Raw genomic sequence first — 26,733 nt, 5'->3', positions numbered from 1 at the left:
CAGTCTGTGGCCTTTTGCTTCCATGTCAGCCCCTCTCTGCTAACACTCTTCAGCTGTTACTGTCAATAAAACCCCCAGGAAATAATCGTTGAAAAAAAAGATAGATATTTATTTATCCATCTTTGCGTGTTTCTAAGCTAACCATGTGAGCCTTTATATTCTTTGAATGTAGCATGTTTCTAAGCAAGCTAAGCTAAGCTTCTTGCTGCTAAAGCCTTATTGTAATGAATGACAGTTTAAAGTTCAACATCCTGACATTGTTGATTAGTCAAACTCTTTGCCCATTTTCTGACATGTTCAAAGTCACTTAGGTAGATAAGTTGCTGAAATGGGAAGATGACGTATCGTGGAATCCACAGGTCATACTTCATCCTGCAAGCTTGCACAGGCGCACTGTGACACCATTTTGCCTTTGATTCATCATCAGCTGCTCAACTTATCTTTTATTTGACTAAAGTGTCATTCAAAGTCAATTCAACTTTATTCATATAGCTCAAAATCATAACAGATGCTAACAGATCCCATGAAATTTCCCATACAGAGTGGGTCTAGATTGTGCTCTTTATAATATTATTTACAGAGACCCAACAATTCCCTCCATGAGCAAGCACTTGTCTTGATGAGCATGGTGGACAGCTGAGGAGGAGAAGGAGAGGCAAGGGGGAGGATATAGAGATGAACTGTAGCACTATAGTGTTAATTATATATCTATTTGTGTCTGTCTGTCTGTCTGTGAGACCATATCAGTTTGTCTTCTTATTTAGTTAGCTAAGACAAACAACGTGCTGCGTTTTCATCTGCAAAGCACATTTTACCAATGCAGTGATCAAAGGCTACTACTGATATTCTACTGATATTTAACATTGTTCTTCTATAAAAATAAGAAGTGTCCACCACCTCACACACTCATCATGTTCACATAATACATGTCCACTGTGTTATCTGGAGCACAGAGAAGTAAAGGAAATGAGGAGCAGCTCCAGACTGCTGGACTTCTGTGTTCAGTGATGTTAGACTTTGGTGTCACCCTATGTTCAAAACTCAATACGAACGGTGTGTACAGTCAAGGACGACATTTTGATTTTAATAAAACTCTGACTCTTTCAGTTCACTGTGTTTTCTAGTACTTCTTCTAGTTTTCTATTGCTACTTTTAAGTATACTGTTCCTTTTTTGGTTTGACGTGTTGTAAAGCATGTAGCAAAACATTATCACCCAATTCTGTGTTTCACCTCGTTAGTCAACTTCACTGAGTGAAAAAGTGCAGGGGACATGTCCCCTGTGTGTGTACAGTGTGTAAACTATGTTGTGTTTTCTAATTGTTCAATCTGAGAGGAAGAGTGTGTTGTGTGACTGAACTTCAATGAATCCAGCTTGATGACAAGCCTTTGATTGAGGATTAGTAAGATTATCTTCTTGAATTTGTTATTTGAACGAATATGTGACATATTGTCTTTCTGTGTGTGTGTGTGTGTGTGTGTGTGTGTGTGTGTGTGTGTGTGTGTGTGTGTGTGTGTGTGTGTGTACAATTATAATATCCTGAACTTAAATTCATGAATGAGAGTTTGTAAGTTCTTGTGTGACAGTAACAGTACACTCTTAGTACAAAATGCAGTGTATGTGCTTCATCTGTCCAGCAGAGTGTGCTGAAGCATTGTGATTGTGATCAACAGTTGTTCACACATGATGACATGTGCATGCCACTAAAAGATGACAAGACAAAAGTTCAGCTCATTGAAATAAAAGTTCAGATTTAGAACAGGAACAAAACTGTATGAATCACTCAGACAGCTTTATAGAGTACAGGATGTGTGGTTTAGTAGAGACAGTGGGGGAATGTAACTACGTACATTTACTCAAGTACTGCACTTTAGTACAAGGTAGGCTTAGAGGTAGCTACTTGTACTTTACTAGTACAGTATTTGTACTACATTTCAGAGAGGATATTGTATTTCTTACACCGTCATACTGTGCACAGTATTTATTTTGTGCTGTTTATCTTCATATTTGTATATGATCAGCTTTGCACTTGACTGATGTGAACATGCAGGCCTGATGTTCATTTAACTCTTTATTTATTCTTTATTTTCTCCATGTTCATTTGTAGAATTGGCTACATGTTAAACATGTTCTGTCTCTTTAAATAATCATATTTATGTAAAGTCAGAATCTTTAAAAATATGATGGAGGCAGATGAAAAAACATTGCTTGGCTCGGTGAATGGAAAACGTACATGACCCCAGATGTCAGCTCTCTGTATGTATCATTGTTCTTAAGAGGGTCCTATAGTATGCTGGAATGTTTATAGTACTTAGAAGAAATGAATGCACCATCCTCACCATCCTCAGGCTCACTGATGGCTGAGGCTGTTGTCTGTGAGCTACAGGAGTGTAGAGGCTACATGTAGAGTCATGCTCTGTGACTTGGTCATCTTCATGGAGTGACAGATGAAATCTGGAAATATACAAAAAATAAACCAAAGCCAAAATTCCCTAACAAAGAAAGAAGTCTTGGCACTGTAGCAGCCGTCAGCACCTCTGTAGACATTCTTATTATTATTATCGTAGCAGGTCATCTGCTAATCAGACTTTTGGCAGTTCGATCCTTGGCTCCACCAGTCTGCAAGTCAAAGAGTCCTTCGGTTTATCAAATCATCAGTCATTAGTTGGTAGTTCTCGCAGTCACACACCAATGGCCACACCATTAGTGCATATGAATGGTTAGCTCCTCAAACTGATGAGCAGTTGGCACCTTGCATGGCAGCCAATGCCATCAGTGTATGAATGTGTGTGAATGGGTGAATGAGATACAGTGCCTTGCAAAAGCATTCACCCCCTTGGCTTTTTACCTATTTTGTTACATTACAGCCTTTAGTTCAGTGTTTTTTAATCTGAATTGTATGTGATGGATCAGAACACAATAGTGTAAGTTGGTGAAGTGAAATGAGAAAATATATACATAAAACTGTTTTTTAGGAAGAGAAAACTGAAAATTGGCATGTGCATATGTATTCACCCCCCTTGTTATGAAGCTGCGACACCTAAGCAAGAGGCACCACTAACCAAACACTGTAATGAAGACCTAGGAACTCTCCAAACAAGTAAGGGACAATGTTTTTGTCCAAGTACAAGTCAGGGTTAGGTTATAAAAAATATCCAAATCTTTGATGATCCCCAGGAGCAGCATCAAATCTATCATAACCAGAAGGAAAGCACATGGCACAACAGCAAACCTGCCGAGAGACGGCCGCCCACCAAAACTCACAGACTGGGCAAGGGCGGCATTAATCAGAGAGGCAGCATAGAGATCTATGGTAACCCTGGAGGAGCTGCAGAGTTCAACAGCAGAGACTGGAGTATCTGTACATAGGACGACAATAAGCCGTATGCTCCATAGAGTTGGGCTTTATGGCAGAGTGGCCACAAGAAAGCCATTACTTACCTTACCTATTTGTTGTTTGCTTCAGAATTTAAAAAAATGTGGGCATGTTCTGTAAATTAAGTGATGCAAATCCTCAAACTCCATGTTAATTCCAGGTTGTGAGGCAACAAAACATGAAAAATGCCAAGGGGGGTGAATACTTTTGCAAGGCACTGTATGTAGTTTAAAAGAGCTTTGAGTGCTCAGAAGACTAGAAAGGAGATATATAAGTACAGTCCATTTACCACAAGCTTAGGTAAGGATGACGGTGAGCGATATCTGTCTTTTAAAACTGTTGTCCAGAATGTCTTCGACCAGTGCAGCAGATTGAACGTAGTGTAAAGCTTGATTTTAGAAACCTCTGGTTGTGCAAAGGAAAAAGAAGCGCAAAGTCAGCTGCGCATCACACCACTACTACACAAAAACTACAATCAGCTCAAGACTGTCGACTATTTCCACCACACAGGTTGAAAAGATCCATTCAACTCTAATCTGACTGAGAGAGGAACAGGCCCAGGACTGATTGACACCTGTGAACACCTCCATGTGAGTTTCTGAGACCATAAGCGTTAATTCAGTTTAATTTAATATATATCACCATATCATAACAAAAGTTATTTCATGCCCTTCCATACAGAGCAGGTCTAGACCGTGCTCTTTATAATATTATTTACAGAGACCAACAATTTCACCATGACCAAGCACTTGATGATTGGTGATGGTGGTGAGGAAAAGAGCCCAGTGCACCATCTGAAGTCCACCGGCAGTCTAATCCTATGGCAGCATAACTAAGGGATGACCTGAGCCAGCCCTAACTATAGGCTTTATCAAAAAGGAAAGTCTTAAGTCTACTCTTAGTGTTGACAGTGTCTGCCTCACAAACCCAGAAAGGTAGTTTGTTCCACAGAAGAGGAGCCTGATAGCTGAAAGCTCTGGCTCCCAATCTACTTTTGGAGACTATATGAACCACAAGGAACCCAGCGTGCTGAGAGCGTAGTGTTCTAGAGGGGTAGTAAGGTATTATGAGCTCTTTTAGATATGATGGTGCCTGACCATGAAGAGCTTTATAAGTAAGGAGAAGAATTTTAATAGTAGGAGAAAGTCACACAGCTGATTAGCTACAGCTTTCTCAAGTATCTTAGACAGAAAGGGAAGGTTTGATATCGGTCTGTAATTGGCTAAGACCTCTGGGTCTAGAGTGGGCTTTTTAAGAAGAGGTTTAATTACAGCTACTTTAAAGGACTGTGGTACATATCCTGATAATAAAGACAGATTAATCATATCCAATAACGAATTACTAACTACAGGTAAAACATCCTTGAGCAACCTGGTTGGGATGGAGTCTAAGAGACAGGATGACGGCTTAGCTGCAGAAATGATTAAAGTTATTTGATGAAGGTCGATGGGGGAAAAACAGTCTAAATACATATCAGGTTTTACAGCTGTTTCCAAACTTGCTGTATCAGAATGCAGATCAGTGCCTGATGAGGGCAAGAGGTGATGGATTTTGTTTCTAATAGTTATAATTTTATCATTAAAGAAGCTCATGAAGTCATTGAATAGATGGCTCAGTAGAGCATTAATGTGCTGCTATGTCAGCCACCACTCTTCTGGTGGATGATGAAACAGGGCAGCAGGGATTTGCGTAGTGAGATTCATCATTAATGTTGGACAAAGGTTGCTGCCTCTTTAAAGGAAGTTTATCCTCGCCACTGTCACTAAGTGCTCATGGTGGGAATTGTTGGATCTCTGTAAATAATATAGTGCAGTGTAGACCTGCTTTACATGGAAAGTGTTGTGTGATAACCTCCTTTATAATCTGGTGTTTCCTTTCACTGGAGCTGAGGGACTTAACCCTAACCAGGAAAACCATGGCCAGACCAGCACATTTCATTCAGAGGTCAGTTTACCACTGAATGTCAAAAAAAGACACTTCACACAGCCGTCACATTTTCCAAGTTTAATAGTTAAAGAATGAAAAAACACCGAAATGTTTTTGTTGTCACATACAGACCATGATTTGGCACAAATCCTCCACAATCCACTCCAATAAGCGAGGTCACAGAGGCACTTTCATCATGAGCAGGCCAACAGTGAGCCAGTGAAGACACTGAGTAGCCAGAGATCAGAGACATCCACAGACTGGGGACTTCAGAGCCATCTCAACCTCCCAGACACTGAAACTAAAGCTAGGAAAAGCAACTAAAACCAGAAAGGAATACATCTCTCCTGATCTGGGGTGTCTTGAATTCAGGGTGAGGGTGGGGGTGGGGTTCAGTCTGGAGATTGAGCTGAGATGGACAGTATTGACTTTCCTCTGTGGGACTCAGTATGGACAGTCCACAATCATGTTTTATTGTTTTCTTTTATTTAGACAAACCCAAATAAAAGGCACATAAAACATTGCGCATATGTTTCCATAATTATTCTCAATGGACATACATTTAAAAAAAATGTAGGAATGTTTTACCTTTCTGCTAATCAGAAAGCCTAGCCTTCGTATATATACAAAAATTACCATTGTTAATGTTCTAATACAAAAAGATTTATAAAAGTTTTTTTTCTTGCATGTGTCTGTCATAACTAACATGTCCTCTGAACTAAATGGTTTGTACAAAGATATACATTCATTTGCCTTCACATCTGCCAAATTCATCATACAAACTTCACAGAAAACAGAAAATCTTACAAATCATCACATGGCCAAATAAACTGTTTGTTTTTCACATTAGGTTAGAGTCAAATTAAAAAATGTTTTAATAACATGGAGAAATGGTCATCGATGCATTGACATGATCTGGACTCAAATAAAGATCTCATTCTATTTGTGTTTCAAGGTTGTTCCTGAAGTAGAATATGATAACTTCACAATCATTAGGTGTAAAATAAAAACAGTTTGGCTGCAGACCTATGCGGCCCTTGGCCATCGGAACTGATGAAGGCTTCCTTCACAAAACGATTCCATCACACAGCACATCTGGAGGAGGAAGCATTAACGTGTGGAAAAGTCTTGCAAAGTATTTCAGGCACACTTGTTTACGGCCACTGGAGAAGGACAAATGACACCACACACTTCCTTTCATCCTAATTTTTTTTTAGTGTTTTCTTTTCATAAAAAGTCACTAGCCTTCTAATAACTGCTGATGAACTTAAACCTACACTAGACAAGCTCAGTCATCCACATGCAACATTGGAAAAAGAAAAAGAAAAGAAAGATGGAAAATTAATCAATTTCCAAGATCATAATGCCATTCCACATTTGAGCATTTCCTTTGGTGGACAGTGTTGGCATGCATACAATGAAATTATTGGGCCAAACATCTGGGCTGCCAAGATGCAGATGTGGCCAGGTGATGTGTCAAAACAAACACTGATCATTGTCTCATTCCACCTCTCTGAAATGCCCGTCTAAGTACCTCTCTTCTGTAGTGTGCACAGCCTACAGTTTGCTGCAAGTGCTTCAGACTTCCTGCGCTGAAAAAGGCCTTTGACAACACAAGGCTTCACATCTAAAAAACTAATTCACGTGTGCTCCCCAACACACACACAGCCAGGGAACTGTAGGACAGTATGCAAGTCTGGTGTAGGAACCGATGAGGCTGAGATCACAAAAGAGAAGCTGACATGTCATAACTCGGTTGAGACGAGCACATGCCTCCAACCTAACTTTGGATGAGTGTGTTCTGTAAACGTGTTCTGGATTCACATCACAGCCCTCACACAGGGACTGAAGGTGGAGCTGCTGGAAGATAGCTTTGACTTTTTGCTGCCATATTCCTCCCTGTCCTCTTAATGGAAGATGTGGCGGTAAAGCTAAGAACAGTTCATTAAATCATTAACAGCACGTGAAAAACATTTTCTTTATGGAATCTGGTGGCAGTGAATGACACTCACTGACGGAGGCCTGTTCAACTCTGGGCCTGACAGCATCTGCAACACACACAGAGTGAGAGATACTTCAAGGTGACACTGACCAGGAAAACATCAGCACCCGAGGTTGGAAGTGGATGGTTCTTTCTACTGATATGCATTCACCACCATCTCACTGACACAGGCAGCCTGTTCACTGTTGCACCTCATCTGACCACTGCTAAACCATCTTGTCCTCTGTTGGATTACACATGAAGGAAGACCCTAGCACCCTGACATAAAGGTGTCCATCGTCAGAAGCATGTTTATGCCAGCTGAATGCACAAACTATTCATTTCATATAACAAAGTGCTGTCTCCGATGTTTCAATGACCACTCATGTACTGGCCCAGTTATTCATTTTTTTAAAAAATTCAATTGTTCCACAGTCTTGATGGACAAACATTCACTCAGTAATGGAAAGCATGTGTGAAAATGAAACGATGCTGCAACATGTATGCAATACTCTCACAGGGGGAGGTGTGGGGCTACAACCTGTGGGTGCACCACTCTTATTGTCACTGAGTCTACATGGTTCAAAGTTTGTCAACCCTTGTGCTGCTCATGATGTCACTTCCACCCTCTGACATCATGCTCTTTCAGGTTCACCTGAGCCTCCTTTGTGATCACAGCCTCTTTTTTCCAGTAAAAATAAACTGCCAGGATTCAAAATTAAAAACAAAAACTAAACAACATTCTGAACTATGCAAGTGACATCTACAGAGAAAAGCCATCTTAAAAAAAAAAAAAAAAAAAAAAAGAGCAAGGCTGGTGTCCTCGAGTCCACAGAAGAATTTTTAAGAACTACAAACAGTGTGTTCATCCTGGTTCCTTGGTTCCATGAGAAGAACATGAGCCATGTTTATTCTGTCTGCACAGGTAATGATGAGCACTGATGTTTAACATTGAAGCAGCATGTTAACTAACTAAGCATGGCTTCTTAGTGTGTTTCTGTGGTACCAGCAGTGTGAGCTGGACCTGTCAGCAGGAGCTTTCTTTAATCTTTTCTGGGATTTGTTGATTGAGATATATATATATATATATATATATATATATATTATATATATATAATTCTATTATCTATATATATATCTATATATATCTATATATATATATTTGAAACACCAACCTTGTCCTTTCATTAACCTCTGCCCATTTCTCTGTCTTCTCCTTGGTGGACGGCCACATCAGAGGTGACATACTGTAGTTCTTGCTAGCATTGCTAGCCTGTGGTATGAAGAGAGGCTCCATCTACCACAGGCAAAAGGCAATAAAATAGTGTTTCATATTTACAAAGAAATGGTCAGTGTGTAAATTGTTGAACATGGTGTTAAAAGACTATTCTCAGTAACCTTCCTGAGTTTGACTGACAGTGACAGGATCCTATACCTGCTAAAGTAAACAATCTAACCAACTGAACACACCACAAAAGTTCACTTTGGGACTGCTTTTGTAGCACAGAGTCTAATGAGCCACGGTGTGACCTCTACAGTTAAAAAAAGTCCTCAGTAATTAAAATTTAAATCATCTGACCTTTTATAATACTGCCATTTTAAGGGCAAGTGTCATGCTTTCAGTACGAGCTGTACCATAAACTGTCATGTCCTCACATAAATACATCCAAAGATTCCCAGACGTCACAGAAACATCCCAAAGCGACGGGGGACTGTTTTAAAATACAGACACGGGGGAGCTGATGGTTGATCTACACAGCCTCTGAACCATCACTTACCCTCCCCCGAAATGGAAGCTTTGTTTGTTTGTTTGCAATTAAACTTTAAAATACATAAACTATCAAATACTGATAAGTCCACTAAAAGAAAAAAGAACAGAAAACTAAAGTTGTCTTAGAGGAAGCATTGAAGAACAACTCCAGCAACATACTTCCATTTAAGGAGCTGTTAGGTATAGTAACGTATCACGTCACCCACATTTGGAGTCAGACGGCCAGTTGAGGAAATCATTTTCTGGTCACCTTTACCAGACCAACACTGTCCTTCAGTGGCTAGATAGAAATGAAAGAATTGGGAAAAAGGGCTTGCCTCTCCACAGCATACAACGTGTTCACTACAAACACTGCTGCAATGAGCTGGCTCACCCACAACTACGGCTCATGGTAAAACAAACTATTCAAATTTGAAAAAAAGGGTAAGCCAGGGATAAATACAAACACAGTATGGGTGAACATGTAGCAGTGGATATTGTGCTAACTGCCCAATAATGTGAAACCATGTCAAAGGAAGGAAACCTGTTGATGTGATGAACTTCCAGTAAGGCAGGGAATTCAATAGAAATAGACATGATCACATTCAAATGATGGAAAACGTATATTATTACAAGAACAGAATGGGTTTGGGGTTTTGGGGAACGTCTAGCTGGCGGTGCCAAATTCATGACTCGTGATTTTAATAAGAAACTTTAACGTCCTGTGACGCCGTTTTAAAAGGGTTTTCCCTTCTTTCTTTCTTTCTTTCTTTCTTTCTTTCTTTCTTTTTTAAATACAGCATTCAGGAGAAACACTACACCTCGAGAATCTTTGGCATTACTTTTCAAACTATATCTGCACTAAATATCATCCTGGGGTCACTTCAGGTCAGCATGTCAAACAAGTGACATCATTCAGGTCATTTAAGCAGAGGTAATCTGAAGTGTGAAAGTTTGTCTTTGCTTGTCATGCTGTCGATCAGCAGATAGAGACTGGAGGTCAGTCACATCTGGCACTAAAGCACCTTTGAACAGACAGGAGTTACAATCCTGTTCTCACATGACTGAGTTCCACACAATGACGGCTCAAAAGCAACCGATGAAGATTGTGACGTGGTTGATTTTGGCCTTTAGAACTTTAATTAGTACGTCTGACAAAGACTTAAGAGGCCATTTGGTGATACTTGAGGTATCTCTCCCTTTTGGTGTATTAGACCAGTGTGGACAATGCTGCATACACATGAGCAGGAGTGCCTTGTGTTGACATGTAGTTTACAGAAGTTTTGCATCAATGTGATGAAGTACCTAGATTTGTCAGCTAATTCAATCACTGGGTTAGCCTAAAACAGAAAGTCATCAGGTGTCAAATCCTTTTCTGTTGAATTGATAGAAATTACCTCTATTACAATATCTAAAACATTTAAAAAACCTGCTAAACGTAGAAGAGTCCGTATATCTCCGGTGAAAAGCAGCTAACTTGATCTCACATGCTCTTTAGGCCAATACTCTACGCTGAGTCCCTGTAAGCTAAGCAAGTCATTTTCTATCATGCTGGAGGGATTTGAAACTTTTTTCTTTGATGAATACAAAGAAATGTACTAAATGACGTCGTAATGACTCCAAGTAACTGCAAATCACATCACTGTGGTTGGATTACAGTAGTTATCTTTTTGAGTTGAATACACTATGAACCCATGTGCCACTGCACTAAGATTTGACAGGTTGTCCATTATTAGGCAGTTAAAACACCATCGGCTCTTACACGGACTAAAAAAGCTCTACCAGGGAGGGGAGGAAGGCAGAACTTGGGATAGAAAAGGCATGCTCTCCATGGGCCTCATGGCAATGTTGAGTGGCCCGGTGATATTCATGGGCATGGGAGTGGTGATGGCCACTGGATGGGCGATATTCATGTGTGCCGTTGTAGGGATGTTGACGGAGGCCAAGTTCACGGGGCCGGTGATGGTGACGGGGTGCTGCAGGTTCACTGGTGAAGTGATGTTGACCGTGCTGGTGGCAATGTTCATCTGAGCGGCGATGGTGACGGGATTGCTGGCGTTGCCACCGCGGTTCAGAGCTGAGGTGATGGCTGCAGAGTTGGTGACTGGCGTCGTGGTGGCCGAGTTGTGCACGTTGTTGGCATCTGTGTTAGGAAAAGACACAAGGGTACGTTTAGGGCTGGTCAACCCTGGAGAAATATACTACCCCTCCAAAACAAGGAAAGCCAACAGCCCTCTATGTTCCTCGGCTGTTTAGCTGAGTCACTGAAAATGTCAATACATCATTAATACATTGTGTCAACTGTGGTAATATTGATGAAGAAACCTACCTTTGTGAGAGTTGTCAATTAGGACTTGGAAGGAGTTATTTAAAATCTCTCCTACCGTCAACTCACCTGAGGGGTAAATTCAAAAAGCAGGATCAATAGACTAACCAGCTAACTGTCCATTTGTTTTAATTCAAACTTCACTTTAAACAGTAACACATTATGTATATGCCTAAGGATGGGCACACACTAGGACGGGACTGCCAATTTGACCATCACAGATGATTTCAGGGCCAGCACAGTCATTATCTAGATGGGTTTTTTTTTTTTAAATACATATTTTTCAGAAAGAATTGGTAGTTGTGTAGAGTAGGTGGTTAGCAAGCTGCTTTATCAATCAGGTCAGAACCAAGACAGAAATGACAGCTGGGTAATAGAAGACGACCTGATGAAAGGCCTTGTAGTGTGCATCTAGCTTGAGTGTTATGGTCCAGTTTGTGGTTCGTTTCAATCATCTACTGATCCTGCTTCATGAAATTTAACCTTACATTAGCAAAGCGTTCTATCTTTAAAACAGGAGAACCTTTAATCACACCAGTACTCAGAGACAAATGTTTGTGTAATTGAGCGACGTGGTACGTGAAGAAAAACTGGCCACTTAGTTAATTGAGTGTTGGGGCGGGTTCTGCTACTAACTACTGGATTACCTTTTCGTGGCCCTGAGTGGTTCCACTGCCAGTCACTTATGCCTATTCAGAAATACAGACACATATTGGGTTACAAGAGCACAGGGCAACAGTGCTGTCATCTGGGAGTCAGCTTCAACAGTTGGTCATATTCTGTGTATGTGGCATGGGGATGGGCTGTTACATATTAAACATTTTTACGAAAGGCTTCATGGTTTCTATGATTCTTTTCTTTGAGTTATCACTGAAACCAAAGTCATAACATCCAACACATAGATTTTAAATCACTGTCAAAAAGCATTGGGAACATGTTGGTGAAAGACGTTTTTCTAAACTAATGTAGCAGCAGCAGTCCTGAAGAATGTTTAACATACTGCTCGTTTCTGTATGAGATTTGTGAAAAGGGAGGTTATGCCACACACAAAACACATTCATTTGTTTAGCATCGTTCGTGACATGAAATACATATTCCGTTTTGAGCTGATTTAGTATTGCAAATCCATAAAGTTGATTCAAGACAGATTTGAATCCAGAGCAGTCACAATCAAAGCAGCAAACACATGGAGACTTGTAGCCCTTTGTGTGGGTCAAGCTCCAAGAACGCTGGATCATACAGTGATACTTATGAGGTCTTTGTTTGTCCACTGCCTGCTAAACACACACACCTCTCAAAGGCAAGTCTGGAACACAGATTTGTTGTCATACATTTGTATTCTCATGATGACTTCCTTTCTTTAGAGCCACAGAAGACACATTATACACTTCACTTCTCACAGGATCCAGTCAGGTTATTATTATAATAGAAAGTTAAAGTTGAATATACTCAAGCAAGTGTTTGACTCTCACATCTCTGTAAATCTAGCATAGATGAGGTTGATGGTTGAAGACATGTGCAAGGTGGGACACTGGGAGCGCTGGGAATGGAACCAGCTTCGACCATCAATAACTAGGCGACCCGCTCGACAACCTGAGCCACAGCCACTCCATTACCTGCCCCCACATCAGCCAGTAACGGAATTCAATTGCAATAGCCACATTTCAACCAGTAGAGGGAGATCACTGTGCTTATTTACAGCAGAATATGGAGATTTGAAATATTTTCAGATTGATCAGCAACACTACAATACCCACAAAGATGAGTCATTTTTAGCTGAAGAAGTGGATTCAGTTACAGTGACTACATTTATTTTTCTAAAAAAAAAAATAAACAAAACAAAACAATGAAGACTGCAGTTCAAATACTAGGGATCAACCCTGTGTTACAACTTTAAGAAAAATTATGGCAGAAAGTTCAATTAGAGAACTGAAGCACAGTTAAAATGACAATTATAGTTATCATGATTATTACTGCTACTAGGCATATTTGTCTCTCTCTTGCAGAAAACACTTGCTCATGGTAAAATAATATTTTAAAAGGGTACAGTCTAGACCTGCTCTGTATGAAAATTGTCATGCGATAACTTGTGATTTGTTGCTATATAAACAGAACTGAATTGAACTGACTCAAGAAACAAGTGACAAGTTCTGAACAGCCACTGAGGCAGTCGTGGTGTGAAGTTCAGTTCCACTGTTCATGAAATCACTGCTGGAGGAGTGGAGCATGGATTAAAAACCCACACGAGTATCATAACAAATGACGTCTTCAATATAGAACATTTGGTTGTGTCTGAGGAGTTTGACATAGTTTAAACTTTGTTATTGTTGAAGTGTTAAACTTAAGGTGGACAAAGTGAGGAGTCTGAAGAGAAGTGAAATGAGACATGTGGCCTACCTTTATTGTTACATGGGTTGCTGAAGCTGGCCTGGCCATGCGTCTTGAGGTGACTTGTGATGTAGGCAGCACTTAGCATTTTGCCACAGATGTTGCAGGTCACTTTACCTTCATGCCTGATCATGTGGGAGCGTAGACGGTCTTTGGTAGCAAAGGCAGAGGTACAGGCCTGGAACAGAAAACCAATAAATGTAAAATCTTTAGTCTCTAAACACCTGAGGAAAATCAGAATGGAACAAAAACACACAGTAAAGACTACAAGTGTGTACCAAAATGTGCAGATACTGTAGGTGTGCAAGGCTTTTCGAGCTCATGCTGCTGACACAGCAGCATCTTCAAACTGTCAGCAATTTATGTTCTGCAACAAATTCTGGACAGACTTGGCCACTACGAGATATTAACATTGTTGATTTTAAGCCTGGAGAACTCATTCATTTCCAATGAGAGTAGCTCTGTAACGGGAAACCAGCAAGCATAACAAAAACTACACTGCAACTCCAAGACCTGTACCATGTAGCAGCTTCAGTGTGACAGGTAACGTGGACACTACTGATGTAGCCTTCAGACTTCTCCATGATGTGGATCACTCAATTCAATTGATCACAGTATCGGAAAAGAACAATCATAGTAAACATGTATTTGTGTGCTGGTGGTGTAAAAATATGAATACAGAAAACATAATCAAAGTTCAGAATTAGAACACCGGTAACATATGGTGTATCATTAATGAGAAAACATGAAAGCAATATGTAGAAGAGACACAGAGGGCTGACTCTTACCGTTACTTGGCACTTAAATGGCCTCTCTGAGGAATGGACGTGCTTGACATGACAGCTTAGATGATCAGGTCTGCAGTGTGAGATGAACACAAGGGACAAAGTGTGTGACATCATTTCATTCACATGACATTAGAACTGGGTAATATGGCAGATCGAGCCTCTTTCTGTTTAGGTTCTACAAACATTACAGGGACCTTAACTCAACCATCAGTTAGACAGTGAGGACAAATAATGCTCTATTCAATAAAATGAGTGCTTGTAATTGCTGCTCTCTCTATCATTTAAACACAGATCAGGTAGATTTTAAAAGGATCGTTCTGCTGAAGTAAAGCTAACCAAAGCCTGATCCTTTGTTCACCTCAGCCTGCTAGTGTTTGGCTCAGAGTGAAAATTAGTGTGTGTCAATGTGAAAAATGATTTGTGTGCTCTGGTGTGAGAGATCTTGAACATTACACAGATTTGCTACACTCTGGCTCTTTTTCATTTGAAAAGTGTAAAAAACACCAACAGTCACTTTCACAAGTTCAAATAACACACACATTAGTAGAAGCAGATTTTAATCAGTGACATTAATTCACATAAATTCTGTGAGTAATGGGCCAAGATCAGACTAGTTATCTGGTTAAAGTGCTGCTGTCCATGACCATAACAACGCTGTGAGACTGCAAATGTATCGAGAGTGGCATTATGTCAATGCCAGGAGTCACATTAAACATCCAGTTAAACTTTCTGTTATGTCATATCAATAATTAAAGCTCAAAATCTAAATAGTTTTCAATCAGGACTTCATTATTTGAATCAGAAAGCTCATGAAAAATAAAGTTAGTAGTATGTACTGTAAGTCAGACTATAGCCGTTTCTTCCACGTGTCAAACATACGGTATATTTAAAAAAGCATTAAGGTAAGTAAGTAAGACTTAAAACTGTTTAAAAACCTAGATTGGGATTGACACCCAAAAGAACTCATCGAGGACATACCTCATTTATATTAGATATGTGCCAAAAAACATAGAATAAACAAAAACACACATTTTTTTCAAATGGAATTTTACATTTTAAATGTGTAGAAAAATGATGTCCACGTACCTAGAGAAGCCCTTCCCACAAACAGAGCAGATGTAAGGCTTGTGAACTCCACCATCATGGGAGCGGACGTGGTATGTCATGCGATCCTTTCTCTTGAACCTCTGCTGGCAGATGGGACACTCGAACGGCTTCTCATCAGAGTGAGACAACTTGTGGCGGTTGAGGTGGTACACATCTCTGAAGGCCTTACCACACATGTCGCAGCCGTGATTCTTTTTAACCGGCTTGGGGGGCTTCTTAGGGATGCTCTGCTGCTGTTGGTGTTGCATTGGGGTCATGATGCTAGTGACAGTTGACGTTGACGTTGTGGCTGTAGTCAGGATACCAGCTACAGTAGTGATGTATGAAGGGTTCCCGCTATTCTCACGTGGTACAGTGGATATGAGTGGCACCATGGTGGGGGCTGTTTGTGTCTTCTTAGGCCGTGATACCATCTTAATGCCAGTGTGGCAGGACTCATGCCGCCGGAGGTGATAGCTGTCCCGGAAAGCTTTGTTGCAGTAGCCACAGATAAAGGGCGTCTTTGATTTAGGTTCCTTTTTGACCACAGCAATAGGAGGCCCTCCACCACCACCACCAGTCCCACTGGCCACATTGTCTTTAAGGAGTTCTGCAGCACTGACGGGGGGTTTCTGGTCTAAGGGAATGGGTAGCACTGGTTTCTGATCAGGTGGCTCTGTTCCAGAACTGAGCAAAGGCAAGAGGCTGTTCCCGGCTACTTGGTGCTGGTGATGCAGAGCCTCATTGGCCTGCTGGAATAAGAAACACAAAGCCATATAGAAATATGTTAATACACATATGATGGAAATGACCAACAAAAAGTGTTTCTGTACCAGAAAGTAAAATACTGGCTATTCCAGGTTTCCACACACTCCTGTCTCCACAGATTCAAACACTATATAATTGCCACGTTTCCTTCTGGTAGGGCGCCGGGGAATGCTGGTTTCGATGGATGTGAGACGGACCTGACCGAACACCTGAGTAGAGGACGTTACAGTTATCTAAAAAGAAAAAATAAAAGCATGGATGCCCCTATGTAGAACCTCGGAGGACAAGAAAGCTTTTTTTTTTTTTTTTTTTTTGGGGCAAAAAAGGTTTTTTTTTTTTTTTTTTTTTTAATGAACTTGAGTTGAAATAAACTTAACTGAACAATCGTCTTTACTTAAATCAATAACACTTAACTCGACAAATACCTTCTGTCCACTTCTTCATTTGCATAGATAGTAAATGAATCTTTCTACTATTCTTAATTAATCTTACGTGATTGGTTTGGACAGGCTGGTGGAGCAGGTGTTCTATAGAAGGATACATAAACTCTAAAAATCAAAATGGAAAAGCCAAATATAAAAATCATGGACACACTAAAGAACTGGAAAATGATTAAATAAAGCAATGACGTGAAAATGTAACCCAACCACAAAAAAAAAAGAAATGCGTACAGAGAACATCTTAAGTCTGCAGCTGCTGGCAGGCATTGTCCAATTAGTCATGGCAGATCCCCAATGAAACGGACGAACAGAAGGTGGGGGCTTGTATGAATATTTTGGCTAGGCAGACAGCAGAGATTCACATTGTAGCTAGCAACTTTACAACAGGTCACCCCAGAGACGTGGCAATTGAGACAGCCTTGTTCTTTTCTGTAATCACCACTGGGCAGGGTTAAAGACCTGACCCATGGCTTTTCAGGTTCAGTCAAGCATCGCAACCCGGTCAGCCAGGAGGGGGATGTGGTAAGAGGGGGCCAGGATCCCAAGTGCTGCTTTTTTCCCCACTGTGTTCTTTTATGGACAACACAAATCCAAGCACTGATGCTTCTGGTGGGGGGTGGGGGTGGGGGGGCACTATGTGTTTTAGCATGGTGGAGAGGAGCTGGGGGCCGTCACAGGTTGTCGACTTGCTTTTATATCTGCCACACTGTAGCAGCGCTCAGATAAGATTCATTACTGCAATTAGCATTTCTCCTAACATATGTGTATGCAAGTCAAAGACAGCCAAATGCTCTGTCTCTTTCTCAGCAAGAAAAAAGAGACCAGCCTGCTGTTCTATCACGCTGCTCTGATGATTTTGATAGAAATGTGTTGTGAAGGGTGAAGTCCCTCCCAAGATAAATAGTCCTGAAAAAGAGTTGGAAGCGTGCAAATTAACAAGAAACAGTACAAATCAAACTAATCCACTCATTGTTTTTTTTTTGTGGGAGGCAGGGTACGGATCCACCACCACAGACTCTGTTTGATACAATTCAATTGTGTCTATACAAACCTCTGCTGACAACACTCTGCTGTTAGGCCTAATCGCACTGCCCAAGATGTTTGTTACAGACGCGGCGTCACATGAGGTGAACCAAGTGGACCAGAAATAATCAGCCTCCTAATAGTTTCCTTGTCTCGTACACAGCAAGTCTAGGTATGTCTGCTGTTAAACAAATTACAAGCACATAGAGTTACACACTCATGGGGAGCCTTGTGTAATAAGCTTCATCAAAATCAACAATGACATTTCACATTGTTCACCGTCTCTAAATCTGGTTGTTTTTTGGTATTTATACATTCAGCAAATTAATCCAATGACAAACTTTTGAACTAAAATCAAAGAATCAGTGATTGACTAGGCATACAAAAAAAATTTCCCCAGTTGTAATTGACCCCACTAAATGCATCACTAAGAACATAAAGATAAAGAAGATAAATATATTCAATTAACATTAGCCTCGACAAAGGAAATATGTCAATAGTAATAGTCAGCCAAAGCTGCTGTCAGGACTGTGCACCGACGATCTCAAACACAGATCACAGCTTCACATGCTGCTGACATGTCAGGAGCCATCAGGGCTCCATAGTGGACAACATAGTGGACCATAAGAGACAGAGTGAGCAGGACCTCTGCTACATGTACTGTAGGAAACTAGGAATTTACTAAGAATCAAAACGTTTCCACGTCACAAAATAATTTTTAGGATTTGTCAAAGACAACGTTTAGGGAGCAGGAGAAACTATTCTTATTATTGAGTGTGCCTGAAAGCACATTCTTTATTATTCCTCGGGCTTATTATTAATGTGGGTGCCCAGAGGGTACTAATAACCCACACTAAAAAAAAAAAAAAAAAAAAAAAAAAAAAAAAAAGATCATTTAGGACATGACTGCTAAGCTATTTTTTTCTCATTTCTACTATTAATAGTTTACAAATTAATTAGTTATTTCTGTTTTATTTAATACGGTCATTTCGAAATAAAAAAGACCGCTCGACTTAGACTGGGACTATAATAAAGGGGGACTTACTACTTCATCCACAGTTGGTAGGAGAAGAAGAAAATATTACTTAATAATATTTTCTGGATGAAGTAGTAAGTCCCCCTTTATTATAGTCCCAGTCTAAGTCGAGCGGTCTTTTTTATTTCGAAATGACCGTATTAAATAAAACAGAAATAACTAATTAATTCTTGTGCGGCCCGGTACTGATTGATCCACGGACCGGTACCGGTACCGGAAATTCGGCCACCGAAAATTTTCGGCCGAAAATGGCCCAAAACTGCATTTCGGTTTTCGGTGAAGTGGCCGAATAGTGGCGTGACGCAATTGATGCAATGAAACAACGTGCGTGGTGATCTGGCCAGGGTTGCTGATTCTTTTCTCATTCACACACAATAAACCCACGGTGCACCACGATGCTCTTTAGCAAAGCTATACACTTCTCTCTACATTATGTCGTCTCACACATGCGAGGTGCGTTCAATGACCATCGGAATGACTATGATGCGTTCATGAACGTGGGAAAAATGGAAATTCACCGGAAATATAATAAAACTAAATATTATTTCTTTCAAGAACAAATTAATAGTGAATCAAACAACATGGGCTTTCTAACAGTATAAATGAAATAATTATACTAACTGGAAATTCTACTGGAATATTTGAAGGATATTAAATAAACATTTACTTTCTTTGTAAAAACATGTCTACAAATTTATTCTAGGCTATTTATGCAATAGTAAAAAAACTGCGAAAAATTTAACAACCACATTTCATATTTGGTTTCGGTTTTCGGCCAACCATTTAATTTTTATTCGGTTTCAGCTGAAATTTTTAATTTCGGTGCATCCCTACTAACTACTAAACACACACTACTACTACTAACACACACACACACACACACACACACACACACACACACACACACACACACACACACACACACACACACGGGATGTAAACAGTTAATCGATTAATCGGTTAATTGTCGAAAAGAATTTGATTGATTAAATTAAATTAATCGGGTTAACTGAATCTAGGGCCCTTTTCCATAGGAGTTTCCACACCGAATGTACCTGAACGTAACGCGGCGACAGACCCGGAGTGGAGTATGGAGCATTTCAAACTAAGTAATGATGACAAAGACGCTCAGTGTAAACTCTGCAGTGCTACGTTTAAGTTCAGCAGCTCTACGAGTTCACTAAGATACCACCTTCAAAACATTAGCCACTAAGAAATAAATACATGCTGATTGCTAACATGCTAATCGCTAGCACGTCATCATTATCTGCTCCTGTGTCTAAATAAACATGCTCAGCCCACTCGTCACTCTCAACATTTCTGCGGGAAAATTTTTACTGTCACCTTCCTCAGGGATGATTTAAGTTGTGTTCAGTACTACATGTTACTGTCAGTTTCCAGTTTCTTACTGTTACCTTTCTCAGAACAAGGGAGATTATAAGTGCTGCTGCTAATATTCCAAGTTTTTCATCTAAGTACTTTACCAGATAATTATATGTAGGCTTAATATTGTGTAGGCTAAGCCCATATTGTATAGCATGTTGCTTAATGTTTCACATGCAACAGGTGAGCCAGTGCACAATTTGTTTTTATTTTTTTTAATGTATTTTAATTTTCTATGCAGAATTTATTTTGGTTAAATGCCATATCTGTACCGTATCCCCACTGGTACAATAAAACATTCGTTGAAAAATATAACATGCATTTTTTTATTCAGTATATAAGCAATATTTAGCTTTATGTTAAAAGCCACCGTGAGAAAATGTATATTCTCAGGAAAAAAGCTGCTTATCAGTTAATCGTTAATCGATCGATAAGGTCAATCAACTAACGATTAATGAATTAATCGATAATTTGCATCCCTAACACACACACACACACACACACACACACACACACACACACATACAGATATATCTTTTATGGCCCTTTCAAGCTTTATAGTACAGTACAGAGACAGCTGTAGAGTGACAGGAATGTGGGGAGAGAGAGACAGGGTAATGACATGCAGCAAAGGGCCACAGATTGGATTCAAACCCTGGGCCGCTGGGGCATGGTGGGCACTCACACCACACTTTCCACAGGAAATGCCGTTTTCTAGTTACTAGAAAACTGCTAACAGTTTTTCTAGTTAGCAGTGCCCTCTGGGCAGCCACACTATTGTTCTTCAAATCTTTATTATTTTTATTTTTCTTTTATACGTTTTCTGGCACTTTACTACTCCTACAAATCCTGTCCTACAAATACAAAAAAATATATCACCAGATGCAGCTCATTCAGGACATTCCAGCAATTACTTTATAAATATCTACTATTCATACTGTACAAATTATTCAACATTTTCTACAAATTCCCCCATAAGAATGCAATCTCTCAACAGACCCACTACAATTTAAACTACTACTGCATACTTTGTACTACAGACTTCAAATTACTACTTGTACACAAGATCTTAAACTACTAAACTTGTACTCAACATTACAAAATCTTTTACTCCAACTCTGCGTTTATAATGAGTGTGCATTGAGCCTGCTAGAGTGAATGACGTCAGAGCTAGAGTGAAGGAACAGCTAACGTCCATCAAAAAATAAAATCAGACCAGCCTTTTCTGCAGGGAAGCAGACAAACCAGTTTCTCTACCAGGTGAAAGAAGTCCTTTACGTATCGGAAGTCACATAAAAATTACCTACACGATCAGGAAAGCCTTGTAATACTGCTGGCGAAGTTGGTTTGATGAAGGCTTGGCCGCTAACGACTTTCTCTGTCAGGTACGTTCTGCTGTTTCCAGCTGTTTACTCTCGGTCTGCGTCTCTCCCTCTGTCACACACACGCACGCTGTTCTAATTAGGGCCCGGCATGGGGCGTGGGACACAAAGATGCACCAGCAACACCCATCCACAGTCCCATAGACTGTCATGTTAAAAAGGCAGGAACATTTCTGGAGGAAAGCAGAGTAACCAGTTTTTTGCATCGCTCTGAAAGTCCCATTCCTTAACTTTAGCCACATAAACTATATATGTAGACGTTCAGGAAGAGCTCAGGATGCTGACAGTGACGCTGGTTCAATGATAGGATATATGGTCTGGCCAAAAACTCTTGTTTTGAGGGGTACTTTCAGCTATTTTTCCTCTCTCTCAGTGGTGTCAAATGTCACATGAGCCGCTGTGGTTGACTGCTCTGCCCTGATTGGTGGGATCCACCTGGCCCTGGTTGCTTGGCAACCAAAGCCTGCCCCAGCCCCTCCCAGGCCTGACTGTGATTAACTTTATTAATAACAATGACTGTCAATAATACAGTTTGAATATTGGCCATTTTAGCCTTCTCTCTCACAGACACACACACACACACACACAGACAAGACAAACGGCTTTCAAAATAAGAGTCTCTTCACAATAAAAGACTTTGTAAAACTCCCTCTTTGTAAAACACACAAGCATGCACACAAATGCTGACCGCTATTTAATGTAGGGGGGCAATGGGGCCAGAGTCAGACACACTCACTTCTAGTTCTTATTCTTCTTCCAACGTTTTTTCAACGTGCTACTCCTCCCACAGTATTGGTCGTACATACACAAAAAAGGTGTCAAATCGACCGGCTCAGCCATAACAAGTGTGCTACCAAACGGTTTTCGAATTATTCAGCAAAAAATCCCCCCAATGTTACCTTCTGGAGAAGCTAGAGTGCGTGACATCATAGCTAGAGTGGAGAGGAAGAGAAAAATCTGTCGAAAAATAAATTTGGTATCTGCGTTTGAGGCCACAAATGTCACTCTACAGAAATAATTTATACATAGAAACGTAGGGAAATTTGCCATCTCACTCACATTCATCTAAACCTAAAGCTCTCAGACTTATAGGAGACGCACTGATGTGCCAGCAACACCAACCCACAGCCTCATAGACCACCATGTTAAAAAGGCAGAGAGCAGAGATACCAGTTTCTTCCGATCACTCTAAAAGGTCCAATTTCCTAACTTTAGCCAAATAAAATATATATGTAGACGTTCAGGAAGAGCTCAGGATGCTCACAGTGAAGCCGGTACAATGATAGGAACTACGGTTTGGCCAAAAACTCTTTTTGTTCGAGGGGTACTTTCAGACGTTTTTCTCTCTCAGCGGTGTCATATTTCACAGGAGCAGCTGCGGTTGACTGCTCTGATTGGTGGCCTCCACCTGACCCCTCTCACAGACACACAGACAGATGCACAGACAGACACACACACACACACTCACGACAAGTCTTTCAAAATAAAAGTCCCTTTAAAATAAGAGCCCATTAAAAAGGCAATGATGACACAGCCTGTTGTATTAATACTGAATGTGCTGAGCAGTGTATAAGGGTGACGGGGCCAGAGTCAGGTACACTTGAAATGATGTTAGAAATTTTTCTAGTTATTATCATAACCTCATTACTTTTTAAGTTATTTACTTGCTTAATAATTATTACATCCTCTATTCTTATTACTATACATTTCCATTAGTTTTAATTGAACAAAATGTAGGAGCTAAAAGAAATTCATTTCACTATAACTGATGACTGTATGACTCTACATGCTCATTGAGCTGAAGATGTTTACATACTGAAGTCATAGTATCTTCTGTGTTGGCAGAATTTGGTTGAATTTGGTGACACCATGTGACATGAAGTTACATCCTGATCCTGAAACAGTTTGTTCTGACTGAAGTCAGAAGAGCAGCTGCAGTCAGAACTCCATTAAAACACAGCAGCATTACAGACCACAGTATGGACTGTTTCAGGTCAGTAAACTCTGCGTGTAGTTCACTAGATGAACATTGTGACAGCCATTTGTTCCATGAGCTCTCTGCTCCTGGAACTAACTCACTAGCATCAACTGCACTCTTCTGATGATGCAACGACATAAACATACAAACATGATGTACACATTTGGAAAAGTTATTCAAACAAGTTGAACATACAAACAAATTTTCTTTAAAACAAGAGGCCACACTGCACGTTCAAGTTTACATCCTAGGTGGATGGCATACAGAAATGTGAGTGTGGGCTCAGTGCTGGCTGAAGCTTTGCGTGATTTACACTCCCGCTGTGATCCGTGATTTCAGATGTGTGCTTTAAGAGGAAAGGTTCGAGTTCTGAGTGTGCTTTAATCGCTGCTCTCCGCGTGCTGTGGAGCCTTCGATTTAAAGTGTTAGCTTGAGCTAACTTTCTTGTTAACAGACGGATGTCTGCTGAAGTTCACGCTAACGGCAGTAAAACACTCAAGTTGTCTCGCTTCATCAGCAGTCTGGAAAACACAACCCGGACTGCCCGCTGGTCCCGGTTAACGGTTATCTGTGGTGTAGCGAGGCTTGCTGTGATGCTGACGAGTCCCCTGCCTAGCTCGCCCGTTAGCCCGAAGCTATCTACATGCTATAGCAGCAGCTAATTTGCTAGCGCGCGCGCATCAACAGCAGGGGCAACAGAAATGAGCCTCGCGGTGATTTTGCACAAATGGAGACAAACTTCACACTCTGCCACGAACCACAGAACACACACTTTAACCGAGACCAGGGAGGCGGCTGCAGAGCCGACACAGCATGACGGTGTCGGCTTCGATTAAGCTGTTGGCAGTTTGCTACAGCCGAGCACACAGCCGAGCTAGCTAGCAGGCTAACGCTAACACCTTTGTTTTGCTCAGCTAACTCTGATTCATCTCACAAAGTAGCAGAAAACGTTCGGCTAACGTTTACAACGTCATGTTAGCGTTCGTGCAGTTCCTGAGACTAACACAGTACAAAGCCACTTACTTGGAATAAAAACGTACTCCAGCTCGGCTCCATTGCAACACTTGGCAGCACAGGCTAAAATCTGCAGGAAACCTACAAGGAATCTACAACAAAGCAGCTAAATATGGCAGCTCCAACTTCCTGTCACCCCCAGGCTCAACCAAGTCCTCAGGACTTTCTCCAACATCTGGACTTCACCAGAAATCTGCTGTGTTTCCAGTTTCATTACAAGAGTCAGACAAAAATCTGATGTTTTACTATAAACACGTAGTGATTTCCTATAAATATAATGAATGATGTCAGCATGTTTGCATAGAAATAACAATGAGTTATACAGACACAAAAGTAACCTGAAAATGTATTCAACTATAACAGCCTCTCGGTTCTATTTTAAGAAATAGGGGAAAAAAATATGGAACTTATTTTCTATTTAGTGCATAATGAGTGAAAACAAAAGAAATGACAGATTCATCTTTACATGTAGCTGTGTAAAAGAACAAACTCATGAAGAGGAACAGGGGGATAGATAAACAAAGTGTTGAAAGTTCATATTCCTTAAGAAAACAGGTAGATTAATCCTTGCAAGTTGCAACAAACCATCCATCCAAACTCTTGCTGCAACTAATAGTAATTTTAATTATGGATTCATTTGCTTATTATTTTCTCAATAAACCATTTTGTATATAAAAATAACTAACAAATTTATGAATCATCAATATGAATTATCAATAATAATTCTGAATTATCAATATGACTGCATTCATTTTCACTGTTGGGTTTGGGCAAACAAATTGGCTTTATTATTATTGAATGCATAAACCTGGTTACTCCTACGCTACTGTCTAGTGGAAGCACATGGCTTTATTAGTACTATTACATAAATCTTATTACTTGCTTCAAAATAAGTTTATTAGTTAATATAAATTAAACCTATGTAATTCAAATGGATGGACATTTTCTATATGATGAACATTTCAAATACAGTCCATAAAGTCCTGCTTATGAACTTAAAAAAAATCTTTTTTGATTGTATGAGTGCCCAATGTTAATCCTTCAGTATTGGGTAACATGCTGATTCACTTTCTTTCCAAGAAATTAAAAATGTCAACCTGCTAGAATATTCAGGGGATCATACAAGTCAGTGGGATACAGAAACCATGAATGTCAAAACATTCTGTCTATCCATCAAGTAGATGAAATACTCTTCATCTAAACCATCAACTTGCCTCGTCCCAACCAGGCTGCTCAAGGATGTTTTACCTCTAGTTAGTCATTCTTTATTGGATATGATTAATCTGTCTTTATTATCAGGATATGTACCACAGTCCTTTAAAGTAGCTGTTATTAAACCTCTTCTTAAAAAGCCCACTCTAGACCCAGAGGTCTTAGCCAATTACAGACCGATATCAAACCTTCCCTTTCTGTCTAAGATACTTGAGAAAGCTGTAGCTAATCAGCTGTGTGACTTTGTCTTTAAGAACAGTTTATTTGAGGATTTTCAGTCAGGATTTAGAGTGCATCATAGCACAAAGACCACACTAGTCAAAGTTACAAATGACCTCCTAATGGCATCAGACAAAGGACTCATCTCTGTACTTGTCCTGTTAGATCTTAGTGCCGCATTTGACACCATTGACCATCAAATTCTTTTACAGAGACTGGAACATCAAATTAGCATCAGTTAATTAAACACGCCTTAAGGATATAAAAAGTTGGATGACCTACAATTTTCTGATGTTAAATTCAGACAAAACTGAAGTTCTTGTAATTGGACCCAAACACCTCAGAAACTCTCTTTCTAGAGACTTAGTTACTTTAGATGGGATCACCCTGGCCTCCAGCTCCACTGTAAAGAATCTTGGAGTTGTTTTTGATCAGGATTTGTCCTTTAACGTCCACATAAAACAAATTTCGAGGACTGCATTCTTCCACTTACGTAACATCGCCAAAATCAGACGCATCATGTCTCAAGCAGATGCAGAAAAACTAGTGCATGCATTTGTTACTTCAAGGCTGGACTATTGTAACTCTTTGTTATCAGGCTGCTCCAATAAGTCTCTTAGGACTTTGCAGTTAATTCAGAATGCTGCTGCACGTGTTC

At 40.2% G+C, this 26,733-nt stretch overlaps 1 protein-coding gene across 3 annotated transcripts; it reads right to left on the bottom strand.

Annotated features, from left to right (window-relative positions):
- Positions 1-8,854: 8,854 nt before the first annotated feature.
- On the bottom strand, positions 8,855-24,819 carry LOC104931383 (vascular endothelial zinc finger 1). Of its 3 annotated transcripts, XM_019262834.2 has the most exons (7): positions 24,654-24,819; positions 15,621-16,372; positions 14,535-14,604; positions 13,756-13,924; positions 12,006-12,047; positions 11,362-11,427; positions 8,855-11,175 (listed from the first exon to the last, which is right to left on the bottom strand). In XM_019262834.2, exons 1-7 carry the CDS (start codon positions 24,684-24,686, stop codon positions 10,811-10,813), a joined length of 1,497 nt encoding a protein of 498 aa, XP_019118379.1. In that variant the 5' UTR covers positions 24,687-24,819; the 3' UTR covers positions 8,855-10,810. The 3 variants fall into 3 exon arrangements, with proteins under 3 accessions (XP_019118379.1, XP_019118380.1, XP_010744679.1); XM_019262835.2 differs by lacking the exon at positions 11,362-11,427 and having other exon boundaries at positions 24,654-24,817; XM_010746377.3 differs by lacking the exons at positions 11,362-11,427; positions 12,006-12,047 and having other exon boundaries at positions 24,654-24,817.
- Between the last annotated feature and the right edge of the window lie 1,914 nt (positions 24,820-26,733).

The sequence above is a fragment of the Larimichthys crocea genome, chromosome VII (assembly GCF_000972845.2).
Source record: "Larimichthys crocea isolate SSNF chromosome VII, L_crocea_2.0, whole genome shotgun sequence".
In the NCBI taxonomy this organism is placed as follows: Eukaryota; Metazoa; Chordata; class Actinopteri; family Sciaenidae; genus Larimichthys; species Larimichthys crocea.
This window is presented reverse-complemented; position numbering and strand designations above follow the sequence as displayed.

What these genes read in the sequence shown, in the direction of transcription:
- LOC104931383 (XM_019262834.2), bottom strand. Translation starts at nt 24,686, where the DNA reads ATGGAGCCGAGCTGGAGTACGTTTTTATTCCAA. An exon ending in CCACTCAGGGCCACGAAAAG is followed by an intron (nt 11,428 to 12,005) that starts GTAATCCAGTAG and finishes TTTACCCCTCAG; the next exon opens with GTGAGTTGACGGTAGGAGAG. An exon ending in AATTGACAACTCTCACAAAG is followed by an intron (nt 11,176 to 11,361) that starts GTAGGTTTCTTC and finishes TTCCTAACACAG; the next exon opens with ATGCCAACAACGTGCACAAC.